The 20,491-nt window shown below is 45.3% G+C and overlaps 1 protein-coding gene across 1 annotated transcript; it reads left to right on the forward strand.

Moving 5' to 3' along the window:
* The first annotated feature begins 18,521 nt into the window (after nt 1-18,521).
* LOC120929523 (extensin-like) lies at nt 18,522-20,144 on the forward strand. Its single transcript, XM_040341114.1, has 2 exons — nt 18,522-19,059; nt 19,136-20,144. Exons 1-2 carry the CDS (start codon nt 18,902-18,904, stop codon nt 20,142-20,144), a joined length of 1,167 nt encoding a protein of 388 aa, XP_040197048.1. The 5' UTR covers nt 18,522-18,901.
* Nucleotides 20,145-20,491: the final 347 nt, after the last annotated feature.

A 20,491-nucleotide genomic window follows, 5' to 3' on the forward strand; every position in this document is an offset into this window, starting at 1 on the left:
ATCTCTTTCTGAATCTGCCCCTATTTGTCTTACCGTGGACTGATGAACAGCAAGGCTTTTGGAGATACTTTTATAACCCTTTCCAGCTTTATACAAGTCAACAATTCTTAATCGTAGGTCTTCTGAGAGCTCTTTTGTGCGAGGCATTATTCACATCAGGCAATGCTTCTTGTGAAAAGCAAACCCAGAACTGGCGTGTGTTTTTTTTATAGGGCAGGGCAGCTGTAACCAACACCTCCAATCTCATCTCATTGATTGGACTCCAGTTGGCTGGCACCTCACTCCAATTAGCTCTTGGAGATGTCATTAGTCTAGGGGTTCACATACTTTTTCCACCTGCACTGTGAATGTTTACATGGTGTGTTCAATAAAAACATGGTAACATTTAATTCTTTGTGTGTTATTAGTTTAAGCAGACTGTGATTGTCTATTGTTGTGACTTAGATGAAGATCAGATCACATTTTATGACCAATTTGTGCAGAAATCCATATCATTCCAAAAGGGTTCACATACTTTTTATTGCAACTGTATATCTATATATCTATATCTATAGATAGATAGATAGATAGATAGATAGATAGATAGATAGATAGATAGATAGATAGATAGATAGATATACTGTATATATTTACCTTTTTTTAATATACTGTATATATATAATATTTTATATAATTACATATTATATTATATATAAAAAAAAAAAAGACAACATTTTGTTTAGACTAAAAGAAGCTAAAAAGATAGCGTGTTGTTTCTTCTGCTTTTTTAACAACATATAACATATGATAATAAATGCTTATTTCTTCTTTTTCAATCAAATTTGTGAAAATGGCACTACAGTAAAACCTTGGTTTGAGAGCGTTTTGCAAGACAAGCAACATTTTTTGATACATTTTGACTTGATATACAAGCGATGTCTTGATATAAGAGTAGCGTCATGTCACAACTGAGTATAAAAGAGAAGAGAGGCACCTCTAAGTGTAGCAATATGGTTACATATTGAAGAAGGGGAGGGTGGGGGTGGGCTGAATTTCCCCATAAGAAATAATGGAAACTCAGATGATTCGTTCCACAACCATTTATTCATAAGTCCTTCAGTTTATAGTCCATATAAAAAGATTATAGTAATGTCATAAGTTGTGTAACCATAAAATGTCAATTCACAAATGGAAGCCTCCACAAGGGGATTAGAAGCAAAATCCAGCAGGAGCTCCAGAGTATAAAAGAGAAGAGAGGCGCCTCTAAATGTAGCAATATGGTTACATTTAATGAAGGTACAACATTTAGCAACTCACATGGTTGATGATTAAAAGAGGCACATCTAAGTATGCAGGGACCCGGGGTAAAGCGATCCACATAGACCGTCCTTAATCCTCGCTTTCAGATCGCTCTACTGCAGGGTAGTCTTCTCAGTCACGACTGCAGACCAACAGCGGTGAGAGCCGACGGTAAGGAGGATGGTCTATGTGGACAGCTTTACCCCGGATTTCATTTGTACAATAAAAACATTGGGCCAAATCCTCAGCCAGGCGGCGTAACTTAACTTTCAGCAGTTAAGTTACACTGACTTAAAGTTTTTACCTAAGTGCCTGATCCTCAAAGCACTTACGTAAAAATTTCAAGCAGTGTAAGTTAAGTGCCGCCGTCGTAAGGCGTTCCTCCTCTCCGGGGGGCGTTTACAATTTAAATGAGGCGCGCTCCCGCGCCGGCCGTACTGCGCATGCGCGTGACGTCATTTTCCCGACGTGCATCGCGCGAACGTAATTGACGCCGGGCGGCTTTGTGGATTGCGACAGGACACTAAAGTTACGACGGGTGAAAAAAAGACGCGCCGGGAAAACAAATAATTTTAAAAAAAAATGACAGCGTCGCTCGGCATGCATTCCTGAGGGAGAACTCCATGCCAATTTTCAATGAAAAAAACGGCATGGGTTCCCCCTCAGGAGCATACCAGGCCCTTAGGTCTGGTATGGGTTGTAAGGAGACCCCCCTCCGCCGCAAAATTGACGTAGGGGGTCCCCCTACAATCCATACCAGACCCGTATCCAAAGCACGCTACCCGGCCAGCCAGGAAGGGAGTGGGGACGAGCGAGCGCCCCCCCCCCCTCCTGAGCCGTGCCAGGCCGCATGCCCTCAACATGGGGGGGTTGGGTGCTCTGGGGCAGGGGGGCGCACTGCGGGCCCCCCCACCCCAGAGCACCCTGTCCCCATGTTGATGAGGACAGGACCTCTTCCCGACAACCCTTGCCATTGGTTGTCGGGGTCTGCGGGCGGAGGCTTATCGGAATCTGGGAGTCCCCTTTAATAAGGGGGCCCCCAGATACCGGCCCCCCACCCTAAGTGAATGGATATGGGGTACATCGTACCCCTATCCATTCACCTGGAGGCAAAAAGTAAAATGTAGTAAACACACAACACAAGGCTTTTTAAAATATTTTATTATTCTGCTCCGGACGCCCCCCCTGTCTTCGTTATTAGCTCAATTACCAGGGGGGGCTTCTTCTTCCGCTCTCCGGGGGTCTTCTCCGCTCTCCGGGGGTGTTCCGCTCTCCGGGGGGGGCTTCTCCGGACTCCGGGGGGCTTCTTCCATCTTCTCCCCTCTTCCGCTCTTGACTCGGCGAACCCCGGTTCTTCTGCAGATGTCCGGTGCCTTCTTCTTCAGCGCTGGCTGCCTGCTATGTTTGTGTGTTAGCTCGATTTCAAACAGGCAGCCGGCGCGGTCTTCTGTGATGTCAGGGTCTTCTGGTCTTCTGTTCTTCCTATGTTGCCTCGTCGCCTCTTGTCGCTGTAATGATGGAAGCGCGCCTTGCATCACATTTATATAGGCATCACCGTCCCATCATGCTCCGGCAGGTACCCACGTGGTGGGTGCCTACCCACGTGCACCCACCACGTGGGTACCTACCGGAGCATGATGGGACGGTGATGCCTATATAAATGTGATGCAAGGCGCGCTTCCATCATTACAGCGACAACAGGCGACGAGGCAACATAGGAAGAACAGAAGACCAGAAGACCCTGACATCACAGAAGACCGCGCCGGCTGCCTGTTTGAAATCGAGCTAACACACAAAGATAGCAGGCAGCCAGCGCTGAAGAAGAAGGCACCGGACATCTGCAGAAGAACCGGGGTTCGCCGAGTCAAGAGCGGAAGAGGGGAGAAGATGGAAGAAGCCCCCCGGAGTCCGGAGAAGCCCCCCCCGGAGAGCGGAACACCCCCGGAGAGCGGAGAAGACCCCCGGAGAGCGGAAGAAGAAGCCCCCCCTGGTAATTGAGCTAATAACGAAGACAGGGGGGGCGTCCGGAGCAGAATAATAAAATATTTTAAAAAGCCTTGTGTTGTGTGTTTACTACATTTTACTTTTTGCCTCCAGGTGAATGGATAGGGGTACGATGTACCCCATATCCATTCACTTAGGGTGGGGGGCCGGTATCTGGGGGCCCCCTTATTAAAGGGGACTCCCAGATTCCGATAAGCCTCCGCCCGCAGACCCCGACAACCAATGGCAAGGGTTGTCGGGAAGAGGTCCTGTCCTCATCAACATGGGGACAGGGTGCTCTGGGGTGGGGGGGCCCGCAGTGCGCCCCCCTGCCCCAGAGCACCCAACCCCCCCATGTTGAGGGCATGCGGCCTGGCACGGCTCAGGAGGGGGGGGGGCGCTCGCTCGTCCCCACTCCCTTCCTGGCTGGCCGGGTAGCGTGCTTTGGATACGGGTCTGGTATGGATTGTAGGGGGACCCCCTACGTCAATTTTGCGGCAGAGGGGGGTCTCCTTACAACCCATAACAGACCTAAGGGCCTGGTATGCTCCTGAGGGGGAACCCATGCCGTTTTTTTCATTGAAAATTGGCATGGAGTTCTCCCTCGGGAATGCATACCAAATGCCGTCGCTTGAATGGGCCTTTACAAGGTGTGACTAACTTTACACCTTGTAAAAGCAGCCCTAGTTTTACACCAGGCAAACTAACACTTACGGCGTAAAAACTAGGTACAAAAGCTTTGAGGATCGCCCTAAGTGCTAATTTGCATACTAACAGAGGCATTTCGACTCGAAATGCCCCCAGTGGCGGATGCGGTACTGCATCCTAAGATCCGGCAGTGTAAGTCCCTTACAGATGTCGGATCTTCTGCCTAACTTAGGAAAACTGCTTCTGAGGATCAGTTCCAAAGTTAGAACCAGAGATACGACGGCTTACGCCGGAGTATCTCTTTTGTGGATATGGCCCATTGTTTCAAGGAGTGCAGCAGTTCAGGATCTTCTTCTATCCAAAGCAGTCCTCCTTCACCTCATCCTTCCATTTTGCTTTAAATGTCCTTATTTCCTCTGAGAAATCCTCACTTCCTGTTCTCTGTCGGTAACTCCACACAGTAATGCAAGGCTTTCTCCCTGGTGTCCCTTGAGGGGGGGCGAGCAGGAGAGTCAGTACGCTCTCTATGTTGCAGATGGAGAAAGGAGTGTTAGTGGGCGTCCTGACTCTCCTGCTTGCCCTCTCCCCCCTCAAGGGAGGGGGCGAGCACGACACTCCACACCAGGGAGAAAGCCTCGCATTACTGTGTGGAGTTACAGACAGAAGAACAGGAAGTGAGGATTTATCAGAAGAAATAAGGACATTTAAAAGAAAAATGGAAGGATGAGGTAAGTGAAGGAGGACTGCACTAAGGTAAAGGAAGCTATTTAGGAAAAAAAATTGTACCTTTACAACCCCTTTAACTCACCTGTCTGACAAAAGCGCTGAAACTTGGGTCAATCCCATCTCCAGTAAGGATGAGCCGAACACCCCCCGGTTCGCATCAGAACTTGCGAACACACCAAATGTTCGTGTGAACTTTAGAACCCCGTTAAAGTCTATGGGAATCGAACATTTGAAATCTAAAGTGTTAATTTTAAAGGCTAATATGCAAGTTATTGTCCTAAAAAGTGTTTGGGGACCCGGGTCCTGTCCCAGGAAACATGTATCAATGCAAAAAAAAAGTTTTAATAACGGACGTTTTTTTCAGGAGCAGTGAATTTAATAATGCTAAAAGTGAAACAATAAAAGTGTAATATTACTTTAAATTTCGTACCTAGGGGGGTGTAAAGTCAGCATGTGAAAAAGCGCGTGTTTCCCGTACATAGAACTGTCCCTGCACAAAGTGTCATTTCTGAAAGAAATTCCGGTCTTTCCCAGTGACGTACAAGGGTGCGTCAGAGGGGGCGGGGTCACGTGACGGGTGGCCGCTTCCCCTATATAAGAAATGTCACAGCTTCAGTGCGTCATTTCGCTGGGCTGTGTCCAGCGGAGAGAGGAGCTCGCCTGCTGCGCTCTGGACGAATGGATCTTCTCATCGCTGGACCGGACCGCTGATCACCCGTCGCTGGAGAGATCATCCGTCGCTGGATAGAAGACAACGTTGGAGCGGGGGGCCGGGCCGAGAGTAGATTCACATCGCTGGATTTTTTTTTTTATTAATAAAGGATTTTTTTCTACGGTGTCTGTGTGTTTTTTTTTTAACTATTTACACTTCCTTTGTGAAATGGTAGAGGTACAGTGTACCCCATTACCAATTCACATAGGGGGGGGCAGGATCTGGGGGTCCCCTTTGTTAAAGGGGTCTTCCAGATTCTGATAAGCCCCCCGGCCCGCAGACCCCCACAACCACCGGACAAGGGTTGTGGGGATGAGGCCCTTGTCCCCATCAACATGGGGACATCCTCCCCATGTTGAGGGCATGTGGCCTGGTGCGGTTCAGGAGAGGGGGGGCTGCACTCTGTCCCCCCCACTTTTCTGCGGCCAGCCAGGTTAACATGCTCGGATAAGGGTCTGGTGTGGATTTTTGGGGGATCTCCACGCCATTTTTTTTTACATTTGGGGTGGAGTTCCCCTTAAAATCCACACCAGACCTGAAGGGTCTGGTATGGATATTTGGGGGGAACCCCACATCATTTTTTTTTTAAATTGACGGCGGGGTTCCCCTTAATATCCATATCAGACCTGAAGGGCCTGTTAATTGGAATTTGGGGGGATCCCCAGCTTTTTTATTTTTATTTTTTATGAATGAATCATCTCTGTAATTGCCAGAGCCGACAATTCATTAGAGCTGCAAAGCCGGTTTTAAATGCCTTTTTTTCTTTCAGAAATTACACTTTGTGCAGGGACAGTTCTATGTACGGGAAACATGCGCTTTTTCACATGCTGACTTTACACCCCCCTAGGTACGAAATTTAAAGTAATATTACACTTTTATTGTTTCACTTTTAGCATTATTAAATTCACTGCTCCTGAAAAAACGGCCATTTTTAAAACTTTTTTTTGCATTGATACATGTTTCCTGGGACAGGACCCGGGTCCCCAAACACTTTTTAGGACAATAACTTGCATATTAGCCTTTAAAATTAACACTTTAGTTTTCTCCCATAGACTTTAACAGGGTGTTCCGCGGCTTTTCGAATTTGCCGCGAACACCCCTAATTGTTCGTTGTTTGACGAACAGGCAATATTCGAGTCGAACATGAGTTCGACTCGAACTCGAAGCTCATCCCTAATCTCCAGAAGTGAATAAGTGTTGTCACCTTACTTTTGTAAGTTCCATAGGAATACTGTAATTGTCAGGATCTCAGAGTAATATATAGCAGATTATTAGCGCAACTACAAAAAATAATGAATTGAGATATGCAGTTGCATGACATACATCATTTTGGTTGTAGGGTTTACAATCATTAAGACAATTCTAGACTTCCTCTACCTCTCTTGCTGCTTTTTCACCTTTACTTCACCAGTTGTCAGGGTGGTGTTGGGAGGGGGGGAGTAGCTTTAAAACATACAAGCAAAGCCCCGGTCCTTTGCCAATATGGCCACCTTTATGGAGAGACACCATACAGAAAAGAGCACAGTAAGTCAGTAACAGGGAAACCATCAGCTACAGAGTACCCATGAGCAATACTGGTCCTTTGCCCTCTTCCTACTTTGTTTGGACACAACTTCTATAATTTAGGTCTATTTTTTAAAGCAACTTGGACTTCTCTACTTTGCAACTTGCAGAAAAAAAATAAAAAAATAAAAAATGGTTGGCGATACTTTGTTGAACTGAATTAATGGATGAAATATACCATTTCACATTGTAGAAATCACAATGCAATGTAGGCTCATGAGGAATAAATATCCTATGGATGTGGCACCAAGGTTATCTGGTTAACAGTTTTGCACGTTATTGTCAATCATTAGAAGCTTTTAGAGTGCAGCCAGACATTTTTATAGCACATCCTGCTAAACATTGAATAGATAGCTGAAGTGGCGGATCAGGGGGAAAAAAAGCATAGTTTAGGTCATAAATTGACTGTTTGGGAAGAAGAAGCTGCATAATAATGTATGATACAACATTCCCTTGTCATTATTCTTTTTGCTCAAGACAGGATAAGATCACTTCAAAAACACATTAGAAATCAATGACAAACTGCACTAAAGAAATAAACATTTTTTTTTTTTTTAAAGGAAACCTCTACTGGGAATATATGGAGGTTGCCATTGGTGATCCCCCTTGTGAATGTGCTAATTGCCTGACTGCTACTGACGTTCTAAATTAAAGTGGAAGAAAAGGCTAATGCCTTTCCGATGGGAGCTCCTCATCGGATATTCCGACCGTGTGTATGCCCAATCGGACTTTTTCCGTCCAAATTTTCGACGGACTTAGATAGAGAACATGTTCTCTATTTTTCCGACAAAAAAATTCCTATTGGAAAATCCTTTCGTCTGTATGGAATTCCGACGCACTAAAAACCATGCATGCTCAGAATCAAGTCGAAATTTATAGCAACTAGCGGCCAGCGTAAATATGCACCTTAGATCCGACGGCGTACTAAGACGTACGCCAGTCAGGTCTAGCACAAAACAAAGATACGCCGGAGCAAACTAGAAGTTATGTGGCGTATCAATAGATACGCCAGTGTAACGTCTTTGTGGATCTGCCCCCAAGCCTTTTTTCAAATGTTTTTGTATATCCATAGAGAGTGGAGCCCATGTGATGGTATTAGTGCCACTTCCTGCACCATTACATAGCAAATTTATGGTCTCACTCCTTGGGAAGTGAGACCATGAAGTCCAGCGCTCACAGTACAGTTGTGGCCAAAAGTTTTGAGAATGACACAAATATTAGTTTTTACAAAGTTTGCTGCTAAACTGCTTTTAGATCTTTGTTTCAGTTGTTTCTGTGATGTAGTGAAATATAATTACACGCACTTCATACGTTTCATAGGCTTTTATCGACAATTACATGACATTTATGCAAAGAGTCAGTATTTTCAGTGTTGGCCCTTCTTTTTCAGGACCTCTGCAATTCGACTGGGCATGCTCTCAATCAACTCTCAATTCTCTCAATTCTGGGCCAATTCCTGACTGATAGCAACCTATTTTTTCATAATCACTTCTTGGAGTTTGTCAGAATTAGTGGGTTTTTGTTTTTCCACCCGCCTCTTGAGGATTGACAACAAGTTCTCAATGGGATTAAGATCTGGGGAGTTTCCAGGCCATGGACCCAAAATGTCAACGTTTTGGTCCCCGAGCCACTTAGTTATCACTTTTGCCTTATGGCACGGTGCTCCATCGTGCTGGAAAATGCATTGTTCTTCACCAAACTGTTGTTGGAAGAAGTTGCTGTTGGAGGGTGTTTTGGTACCATTCTTTATTCATGGCTGTGTTTTTGGGCAAAATTATGAATGAGCCACTCCCTTGGATGAGAAGCAACCCCACACATGAATGGTCTCAGGATGCTTTACTGTTGGCATGACACAGGACTGATGGTAGCGCTCACCTTTTCTTCTCCGGACAAGCCTTTTTCCTGATGCCCCAAACAATCGGAAAGAGGCTTCATCTGAGAATATGACTTTGCCACAGTCCTCAGCAGTCCATTTACCATATTTTCTGCAGAAGATCAATCTGTCCCTGATGTTTTTTTTTGGAGAGAAGTGGCTTCTTTGCTGCCCTTCTTGACACCAGGCCATCTTCCAAAAGTCTTCGCCTTACTGTGCATGCAGATGCAGGGCCGGATTCCAGACAAGGCCAACGAGGCCAGGCCTCGGGGCGGCAGTGGGTGCAGGGGCGGCACTGTGGCTGAGAGGAGAGGACACTTTCACTTTCATTTCGGGAGTTTCCCCTGTCATGCGGATGGTGAGAGGAGAGAAAACAGAGGGAAGAGGAGGTAAGATGGTTCTCGGCAGCAGCGGTCCCCCCCCTCCCGGTTCTCAGAGTCATTTTGCCATTTTTGGCAGCAGCACCCCTCAATGCTCAATGTCATTTTTGGCAGCAACACCCCCCAGGTTCTCAATGTCATTTTCGGCAGTACCAATCCCAGTCCCCCACCCCCCCTCCGCTTCTCAATGCATCTCAGTATCCTGCCGAAAAAGTCCCCCCTGTACTGTGTAGACGAGGGCGGCATTGAAGGACCCGGCCTTGGGGAGGCAAAGGCGCTCACACCTGCCTGCTGCCATTCCTGAGCAAGCTCTGCACTGGTGGCACTCCGATCCCGCAGCTGAATCCTCTTTAGGAGACAGTCCTGGCGCTTGCTGGACTTTTTTGGGCACCCTGAAGCCTTCTTCACAAATGCAGTGGAATTTTTTTTATGGGATTAAGTTAATTTTCATGGCAAAGAGGAACTTTACAATTAATTGCAATTCGTCTGATCACTCTTCATTCTGGAGTATATGCAATTTCCCATCTCAAAAACTGAGGCAGCAGACTTTGTGAAAATTAGTATTTGCGTCATTCTCAAAACTTTTGGCCATGGCTGTGTGTCCAGGTTGAGTACTTGCAACATTTTAAAGGCATAAAACATGGGACCGTTTATGACCTTCCATCACATCCAAGACAGCTTATCGACACTCCACAATCAGGCAAACGAACACGACCCATAAGAATTCCCCCCAGACACGAGACACACAGCTCTGTGCTTCTGGTTTCAAATGTAATACCAACTTTAATGGTTTCTTTCAGTCTTATATACAGTACAAGGCATTAAAGGAACAATCAACTCCCCACCCACACATCACACCGTGGGGGCTTCAATCACATTCTTTGAGCTAATTACTAAACATTCTAGACATGTCAGCGCCGGCCTATAATTATCATGATCTAATCACTTCACATTCCTTCATTAACAGCATAACAAACAAAACACCATCACACGCAATGATCTCTTCAATCCACATCCCTAGACAGACGTTCTGTCTTCGCATACAGCTTGACCGAAAGGTATTCACACCTCTGAGCATCAATAGGCTTAAAGCAGTGTTATCACACAATGAAAGGTTTTCCAGGAGCCTGACTCAATTAGCATGTCACTAGTCAGGGCTAATCATAGAATGAGTCACTATTGACTGGTTGGGTCACAATTAACCAACATCTTGCAGTATCTCAAAATCCTGCAATATGAACTATCAGTGATGTCCCCTGTCCTGTAATTTAGGACATAATTTCTCAGTCACCCTATGGCCCTATCGGACATAAGGTGACCCTAGACATAAGACTCCTTGGTGACGCCAGTACAGGAGTACCCCTCATCCTTACAAAGTCTCTGGGTGTCCCGGGTCATTCCGTTACAGCATGTATTGCAGAGATGTACAGAATATATATTTCTTTGCTTTTTGGCCCTGACGTACATTGTAAGCATCATCCTCTTTTTGCTTTTTAACCATATTCTTTGTTTTTCTTCTAGAACATAATTCATGAATGGTTCTTTAGAAGACAAGCATTACAGAGCTCCATCTATAGCATTACTGTTAAATGACATGGTCAGCATTGTAAAGTAGACCCTTCACATGAATATCCCTTTATGAATAGCCGTTGCATCAGCAGCAGACTTTCCCCACTTCTCCAAAATTAATCTTGCTTAATACTCCATTCCAGCCCTGAACCGAACAAGCTTATGAATAGTGACCCTTTTAAAAATTAATGATTAACATTTTTAGATAGCGACATGCGAGTCTCTGAATCCTGGCGGGGCTTTGAGCATTATCTTTTATGAAACAAATCAAATTTATGGATTAAAAAACAGAAACTGCCCCATTAAATAAGACTTTAACTGTATTTTTCTGAATGTGGCCGGAGCTACTAGAAATGAGCATTATCTAAAAATATCGAAGTCACTGGTTTTTCAATTTAGTCACTTAATAGCTTATCTTTCGCAAATGCATCAGACTCGGTAACAAAAATTACCTAAATCAATAGGACAATGCAGCAATCCCTCCGAGGAATAGTAGCCAGCTTAGTGTATTTTACATCAAATATATATAAAAAAAATAAAATGATAAGAAAATAGGTCATGGAATTTAATGTAATTTTCCGGGGCAGAGGTGGCTGACCGCACATCTCTGGATTGAAAACATTAGATGCCCATCGCTTAGTGTATTGATCCCACCTGGTACCTCCAGCCAGTCGAGTTTTGATCGCAGTGCGGATTATGTGACAAGGTGGGTCTGTTGTTCCATGCTAAGATACACTGTAATTTGGACAATCGATGGAGCATGATATTAGTATCAAACCAGGGAGCTCCATCTGTTTTTTTGGCAAATGAATGTATAAATCTTTTGTAATAGGTTCAAACCAAGGAGTAGCACAAAGGGCTTGTCTTGAAGAGACAGGAACAGTCTATAGATGACTTTTATTCAGAATTTCAGCCAAGAGGTATCAGTTCGTAGCAAATGCAGCTAAATACCTGCTCTTGTCTCATCCATCAAAATGTTGGCTCTGTATTAGGGAGAGATGGGTAAATATGACCGGAGTTATCAGTCTCTTTGACACTCATCTGTCATCTGATTTATAGAATCCTCCCCTCCTCTACAAGGTTCGAGTTTCTCTATATTATTGCCAGTTTGCCATCAGCAAGATTGATACGGGTAATGACGGTGGCCGAGTAGAGAATGGCTCTTCCAACGAATTAGGAGACACTGTTAATGCAATAGGATATTGTTCTAGTATTCTGTTAGAAATGCTTTGAAAGTACAGCTCCTTCACTGTATAATGTGCTCATTTTTCAGCACTGGCAGTTCAGTGCAAATCATTTTGGCGCAAAACTTTTGGAGCTAAAATTAAATACAGTGGTGGCTGGTGCTCCATTGGTCGGGGGGCAGCAAACAAACCTGAGTCATCTACCCCCCGGTCGCTCCAGCCCACACCCCCCCACACCAACCCCCCTGGTCGCCAGTTCGCCGAGCGATCAGCACTCATTCCATCCAGGTTGTGGCTCCAGTTTCCCCGCTCCATCTCCTCTATGTCCCGGCAGTCGCTGCTTCTCCTTACGGCCAATCGGGTCTTCAGACTCCCAGATAATGGGGTCTTAGGACTCCCTGGTCAATCGGGTCTCAGGACCCACTTCCTGATTAGCCGGGAGGAGAAACAGGAAGACATTACCGAAAATAAATTTGCTATTGTCACACAACTGGATGGTCTCAGTCCACAGTGCTCTGCGCCCCGAGCCCATCCTTTTCTGAATCCAATTAGAGCCTCAGGCTTTAATCATGTGCTTAAAAAAAAGAAAAAAAAAACATTGAAATCCATGCATCTGGAGGCATGCACGTAGATTAGGGGCCGGGCACTAGGATAAGGGGGGTGGCGACCACTGATTTATTGTGAATTTCACTATAAGCAATCATACTCTCTATGTATTGCTGGTCCCAGAGGCTAGTGTCATGACCTGATTCGCCTGCTAGTGGCACTGTGGTTACCAGGGTGGAAAGTTGTATTTCCAGTGTTCATCAGCAGGTGTCTCCCAGCAGCCAGCAGTCTCAAGTAATCAGTCTCCACCTGATGCTGGTTGCTGGGATGGTACTTAAAGTATAACTAAAGACCAATTTGTTTTTAAATGTAGCACTACCCCCGAAGGAGCTGCTGGATATTTTTGGGCGGCATGTTACATCTATCTTCTCGCTGTCTAGGGTGGTAGATGAGAGTTGAGAAAGTTCAATGTCCACACTTTAGACTTCTTTTTCTAAGATTTATTTGTAGAACTTGGTAAGGAAAGAAGAAGTAGATGGAAAAGGGTGGAAGGGTAATAAGTAGATAGGTTCAGGTGCAAGATTCAAATCCAGAAACACTTCTGCTTTCAGTAACACAGCTTTCGTCGCCACTCTAGCCAGAGTGGGTATTGCGCACCCGGATAGGACTTGCAACCGGAACAAAGTACAGTCTTTGCCACAGACCTTCCTTTGACTTTCGGTCCAGAAACCCCTAGCTCAGGGTTCAGCACCCGGATCTCTTTAGGTTAATTCTCACAGAATTCAAGTCTGATAGGCGATCACCATCAAGCCTCTCAGTACATGGTGCATCCTTCGATGAAGCTTCCAGGCCTCTCCCGAGATACCAGCCTCCAACTTGGTCCTCTACAAGATAGGTCCTTCATCAAGCGGCTTACTCCCTCCAGGACGGACAGCACAGGATCACCTTGAAACCGTAAACCCAGTCTGCTTACTGGGCCTACTCAACAGATCACAACCCCGGACCAACGTGGTCCCGGAGCCAGGATTGAAGGAGCATGCACCCCCGGCCAGGAGGGCCAAGAGGTGGTGGGACGACAGACCAAGAGCTGAGGTCATCGATCCTTGGTCTGTCGTGGCGTCTGTTCCTTAAGTACCCCTCCCCAGCATGCACAGTGGGACAATCAACCCCCACTTATTGCCTGCAGAGGAGAGTAGGGATGAGCTTCGTATTCGAGTCAAACTCATGTTCGACTCGAACATCGTATGTTCGACTCGAACATGGTATGTTCGATCGTTCGTTGAATTACGAACGTTTTGGGCAGTTCGCGCCAAATTCGAGTTATGTTTCACAGTCTATAATTCACTGCGGCATCGCAGTGCATTGCTGGCTGATGATTGGCCAAGCATGCACTATGACTCGCATGCTTGGCCAATCACAGCTTGCAAAAAACGGAGAGCCATAATTGGCCAAAGCCAGGGTGGCTTTGGCCAATTATGGCTCAGGGGGTTTAGTACACGCCCCACACTATAAAAGGCTGCCTGCAGGTCGGCCTTGTGTAGTGTGTTGTGGTGGTTAAGAGAGAACAGAGAGAGACAGAGAGAGTGTAATTTTTTGCAGGTAGATAGAGCAGGCAGGTAGGCTAGTCAGTTAAAGTTACAGTGTGTAGAGGATATATATGCATCCCAGGTGTTGTACATATATGTATACACTGTATAGTTTAGCTAGATCAGCTCTTCCTAATTTACTGGCAGGCAGGTGATTGTGCTAGCTGCAGTATTCTCACGTGGTGTATTACCTGTGTCCTCTGCAGTGTGCACCATAAAGCTACGTGGTGTGTGTACTGCCTTTGTCCTCTGCAGTTTGCACCTAAAGCTACTTGGTGTGTACTGCCTGTGTCCTCTGCAAATTGCACCTAAAGCTACGTGGTGTGTGTACTGCCCGTCTGCTCTGCAGTGTGCACCTAAAGATACATGGTGTCATACTGTCTGTGTCTGTGCTATTTTTCTCAATGATTTCCATCCATATTGCAGGGACCAGACATTACATTAAAGCCGCAAGCAGTTTTAAATTACTTTTTTCTTATAGTAATCTCATTTTGTGCAGGGACAGTTCTAAACATGTGCCACTTCACAGGCATACTATAGACACCCAGCAGGTATGATATTTAAAGGATTTTTTCATTTTTTTTTCAATCATCATTAAAATCACTGCTCCAGAAAAAACAACCGTTTTTAAAACTTTTTTTCCATTGATACATGTTCCCTGGGGCAAGACCCGGGGTTCTCAAAGACGTTTTACGACACTAACTTGCATATTAGGCTTTAAAATGAGCACTTTTGAATTCGAACGTTCGAGTCCCATAGACGTCAATGGGGTTCTAAATGTTCGCTCGAACGGTCGGTCCGTTCGAAGGTTCTGGTGCGAACCCAACGGGGGGGTGTTCGGGGGGGTGTTCGGCTCATCCCTAGAGGAGAGACACCCAATATCACCCTGACTTAGCTGCTGCTGCCACACTTGGCCTGGGGTGGTAACAACACCCCCGACAAACAATGGTGGTAACTATCAGCACAGCCATGGCTAAAACAAAGGCCAAATTTAGCCAAAATTATACATATCTGAGTAACTAACACTGAGTCCCTTCTAAATTTAAAGCAGCGCCAGGCCGCCACATATATTTTGGATGGAGTCGAGAGGGATTAGAATGTTTGTCAGGTTTTATTGCTGTCTGCTCCCCTGTTGGGGAGATTTTCCATCCCTATTTGTCCTGTTCGCCATTAACATTGAAAGCGGAAGTATAAAAAAAATCCCAATTTTGGGCTGTTCCCAGGAAGGTAATAGAGGGGAAATCTTCCAATGGGAACACTAGTTCTGGTGGCCTGGTGGTGCCCAAGGAATTACCTTAATTTGCAGGGATTTCCCCTTACTTCCTGTTGGCTATGGGACAGGAAGTGAAGGGAAATCTCTGCAATGGGACACAGATGGTGGAAAAAAAAATCTGTCAGGGGTTATAACATATTATTACTCTATTCAGTATGAAAAAAATAGTTCTACTTTAAGTATCTCCTCTGCTGTCACTTTGCATCAGTGTTTTGATTTGTCTTGCTTGTTGCCTGATACTGCATGCCATTTTTTCTTGATCCTGCTCCTGCTTTTGATCTAGCCCTGCATCCTGTCCTGTACCATGGGCCCTTCTGCCTTATATCTGCTCCCCTTGTTCCTGTACTCAGTCCTGATTCTTCCTTCCTTGCATCTCCAGCATTCATTGTGACCTGTGCCTCCCATCTTGGATATATTTTGTACATATTGGCCCATATTCTTAGTGAAGTTACGATGGAGTATCTCAGGATACTCCATCGTAACTCCCTTTTTTGGCCCGTGTATCTATGCGACTGATTCTTAGAATAATTTTTGCATAGATACACTTAAGATCCGCCATCTGTAAGTCACTTACACTGGCGGATCCTAAATGTAATGACGCCGGCCGCCGCTAGATGGCATTTACGTGAAGGACTCATTTGCTTATGCAAATGAGCCTTCTACGCCGATTCCCGAACGAGTTTGCGTCGCGTAACCGTCGCTAACATCGCTTGCGTAAGCGGAAACTTACCCCTGCTATATGAGGGGTAAGTTTCCGCAAGTCCCACGTAGGCCATGTTACGGATGGCGTCGGGTCCGCGTCGTGTTTTTTCGTCGGGTACGTCGTTTACGTAAGTCGTTCTTGAATACGACTTTACGTCAATGACGCACACGTCAGCGTCATTGACGTTTTCAGCCGAGAACTGGAGCATGCGCACTGGGCTTTTTGAAGCCCGGTGCATGCGCAGTTCATTAGAATCGGGGGCGCGCTTAATTTGAATAGAAGCCGCCCCCTTGGAGATCCGCCAGGCTACGCCAGGGCATTTACACTCCGCCGTCCCAACTTACGGAGCAAGTGTTTGGGGAATACAACACTTGCTCCTGTAAGTTGGGACAGCGGAGTGTAAGTGCCTTAAGCACAGCCCGCGGATTTTTAGAGAGAATATGGGCCATAGTACATATAGTTAGTTTGTTAGGTTACTGTTATTTAGTTATGCATTTTGGATATATGATCGCGGGTCATTTACATTTTTAGGCCCCATTCACACCTAGGCGTTTTTACGCCTGAAACGCACTGCTCACGAACGCGAGAGGGCAGAATTAACATTGTTTCCTATGGTGCCTGTTCACACCTGAACGCCTGAACGCCTGTCGCGCGACATAGGCGTTTTCGAGCGTTTTTTTTTCCCATAGAAAGTAATGGGAAACGCGCAAATTGAGCGTATCGCGCGGCAGCAAGCGTTTTTACGCGCGTTTTGACGCCCATACAGCTCCAAAAAAAAACAGGAAATGACATATTTTTTTACAGGAACTTGTGAAATCACCATTTTACTTTACTTGCAATAAAGAAAAGTCACATTTTTATCAATGGAGGCCGAATTTGATAGAACCCTTTCCATGCTGGAGCCTGAAAATTTCATCAGGATGGTGAAGGAGCACCCCTGTCTTTATGACAGCAGGGCACCGGGCTACAAAATGAGGACCACCCGTTGGGACGCTTGGTGTTCAATTGGGAGCCAAATCTATGAAAACTGGGCACGGATAAATAAGTTCCATGATAGCAAAGGTAAACTCTATCAAAAAACATAACAGAAATACAAAATGCCACTAATGAAATAATGGAATGATTGTTTGTCGTTACAGTAGGCATTTATTACCGTACCAATATGCTGTTAAGTTTAAAAATGTGTCTTTACAAATATGACTATTGTGCGGTCATGCGACATGGCTTATAAACATAAATTGCGTTCTCTTCTTCCCACAAATAGAGCTTATTAATGGTGATATTTGATCCCCTCTGTGATTTTTAATAATCCAACAATGTAGTGACATTTTTCAAAAAAAATATTATTTTACACATCTTTAATCTAAAAAAAAAAAAAAAAAAAAATTCAATCGACCTAGCGACTACAGCGGCAGGTGGGGACGGGGGCTACCCAGGACCTTACACTAAACTGCCTGCAGTGATCAGTAAATATATGATCACTGCATTCATTGATACTGTGACAAGGGGATGGGGGAGTGGATTGGAGATCCAAAAGGGGATTGTGCCTACGTGTACTGGTGTCAGTGTCATCACTTCCCTCTTCCTGTGTTTACACAGGAGGAGAAAGTGACACGCAGGGGGACACATATAGAGCCACTTAACCCCCGGATGTACCCTGGGGGTCCTGATCGGACCCCCAACCCACGTCTAGGCGGTCACTTACAGGCCCTTTATTAGACCACAGAATAAATACATAAACTAAGTTTACAATTGATAGAATGTCACTAATATAAAATGGCACACAATATCATAGGGCTATTGAACCCAATGATAAAACTGTATCAAAATAAAATTAGAATGAGACTTCTTAAAACATGAATCATTTTTTATTTTGTTTCCGCAAAACAGCATAGTAAAGATTATATTTCACAAAATAAGCGTGTCAAAAGCTGAAAAGTTCAATAAATTAAATGGAATTGAGCTGCCAAGGGACCTGCCCTTCAGGAGAGACAAAGTATGCCGCATACTGTTCACGGACATGTGTCCCCTGTGTGTTCCCACGTACACCAGTCCAATGAGCTCTTTCCAGAGTCTCATGGACTGGCTCCTCGTAATCTAGACCATCGCGCTGCCTGACAAAATTGTGCAAGGCACACGCCGCTTCTACAGCACTAATGGCATTTTGCATGTTGAGTACAATCGGTGTGTGGAGAACCCTCCACTTGTTCGCCAAAATTCCAAAAGCACACTCAACTACGCGTCGTGCTCTGCTAAGCCGGTAGTTGAATATGCGTTTCTCTTCGTTCAGATTATGTCCTGAATAAGGCCGAAGTAGGTGTGTGTTCAGAGCAAAAGCCTCATCACCCACAAAGACACTTGGTAGGGGAGGGCCGTTTGTGCCCGGGAGTGGACTATTTTGTGGAAGGTCCAGACCATCCGTTCGAAGTAATTGCTCAAAAGAGGAGTTCCCAAAAATCGCTGAGTCTGCACTACTTCCATAGGAACCAATGTCAATATAGGTAAAACAATAATTGGCATCAGCCACAGCCATTAAGACGAATGAAAAGTATTTCTTATAATTGAAATACTGGCTCCCACTAGCCATGGGCTTAACAATCCTGATGTGTTTCCCATCGATCGCTCCTAGACAATTCGGAAAGTTACAGCGTTCCCAGAATAATTCGGAAATTTTTTCCCAGTCCTCTGCTGCCGGTTTTTTAAACACAATGGGTTTCAGGACTTCCCAAATGGCACTGCAGGTGTCCCGAATTATATAACTGGCAGTAGATCTTCCAATACGAAACGAGTAATGCAGACTTGCAATCGATTGTCCAGTTGATAGATACCTACAAAGAAAATAATATATATTATTTTATTTTATTTTTTACAGTGAAAATGCTAAAGCTGAAATGGAAGAGCATACGGGACGCCTACGCTCGCCAGCTGAGGGCACAGCGGGAGCAGCGGCGAAGTGGAAGTGGAGCATGTTCTGTAAAAGAATACGTTCACGCAAAGGAACTGGAGTTTCTGAGACCGGTGCTGGATTTGGGGAGGTAAACCATTATCTGTACTTTGCTCGGTAAACCAAATGTTTAAAATTATTTTTGAATACATGATTTCTTTTTTCAGTACTGAAAGCTGCTGGGACGAGGCTGCCACAGCTGTAGTAGACATTGGGGACAGAGAGAGCGTGGCATCGGGGGATCAAGCGATGGCTACTCTGGAGCCGGAACCGCAGCACTCCGAGGCATCAAATTCGAATGCGACGAGACCACTTGCAGAGCAGTCCCCAGTTAGCATCGCGCCTATTGGACCTCCACGTGCTCTGCGTAGGAGGGCTCCTGCTCCGGATCCAGCCCTGGATCGTATGTTAGACATTATGACAAACATGTCTGACCGCATGAACAATAGATCATATGGCCAAAATGTAGCAAAATGTCTGGGGGAACTAATCGATAAAGTTCCCCCAAATCTGCAAGCGGTGGTGCTGTCCTGTACGGCTAGATACATCTCGACATTTATACCCCCGACAGAAGCTGACGATTTATCAGAACCACCACCACCCTATGGCCCATATGCCAATAAACGGACCGAGCATGTCCCAGCACCACCCACGACCCATTTCTCCCCACCACCCGTTACCCTTTGGACAGGACCACAGCTTTCCGACCAACCTCCTCGACCAACACCACCACCGACTTCTGCTCACCATCCTTTGACCACCACTCTATCTCATTTACCTCCTGTGCCAACACCTTCCACTCACACTTCTCTGAATCCTTTTCCTTATACACAACCTTCTTCTTACCACCCTCATTCTCCTTTTCCTCATCTCTCAACACCACCTGTCACATACACTAATCTGCCTCCTACAACACTTTCTTCTTACCACCCACCACCTTCTACTTACCCTGCGACAACGACTACACCTACTTCACATTACCCACATCGACCGAGACAATCGACTTTCCGTAATGCCCCAACACGAACACCACCACCACCACAAGCAACACCACCTTCCAATTGGTCAGGGGAAGACAGCACCACCTCCACTTGGCCCCCTTTTGCCCACGCACTGTCGGTCGCCATGTCACCGCACGGGGAAGAGGACTCCTCCCCAAATTTACATCAATTGTAATTAAGGAATATGTGTAAAACATATAGGCACTTTGTGTATATTTTCCTAATAAAAAAAAAACGACCCAATGTTTTGGTTGGTTAAAATATTAAAATAATTTTGTTCCTACAGAATTTTTGTTTGGTTTTTATTACACATATATATATATATATATAATAGAGTGTATTACATTCAAAGCGCTAAATAAAAATTACCTCAGTGTTATGATAAGTCGCTCCACAGGGGGGATACAGTTGCGGAAGTAGGTGTCCATCCTCTGCAATCTGTTGATCAACAATTCCAGCAACTCATCAAAGCTGTAAAGGAAAATGAAATTTAAAATTGGCAATGGAATGGTACTAGGGTTG

This window comes from Rana temporaria, chromosome 1, assembly GCF_905171775.1.
Source record: "Rana temporaria chromosome 1, aRanTem1.1, whole genome shotgun sequence".
Taxonomy (NCBI): Eukaryota; Metazoa; Chordata; class Amphibia; order Anura; family Ranidae; genus Rana; species Rana temporaria.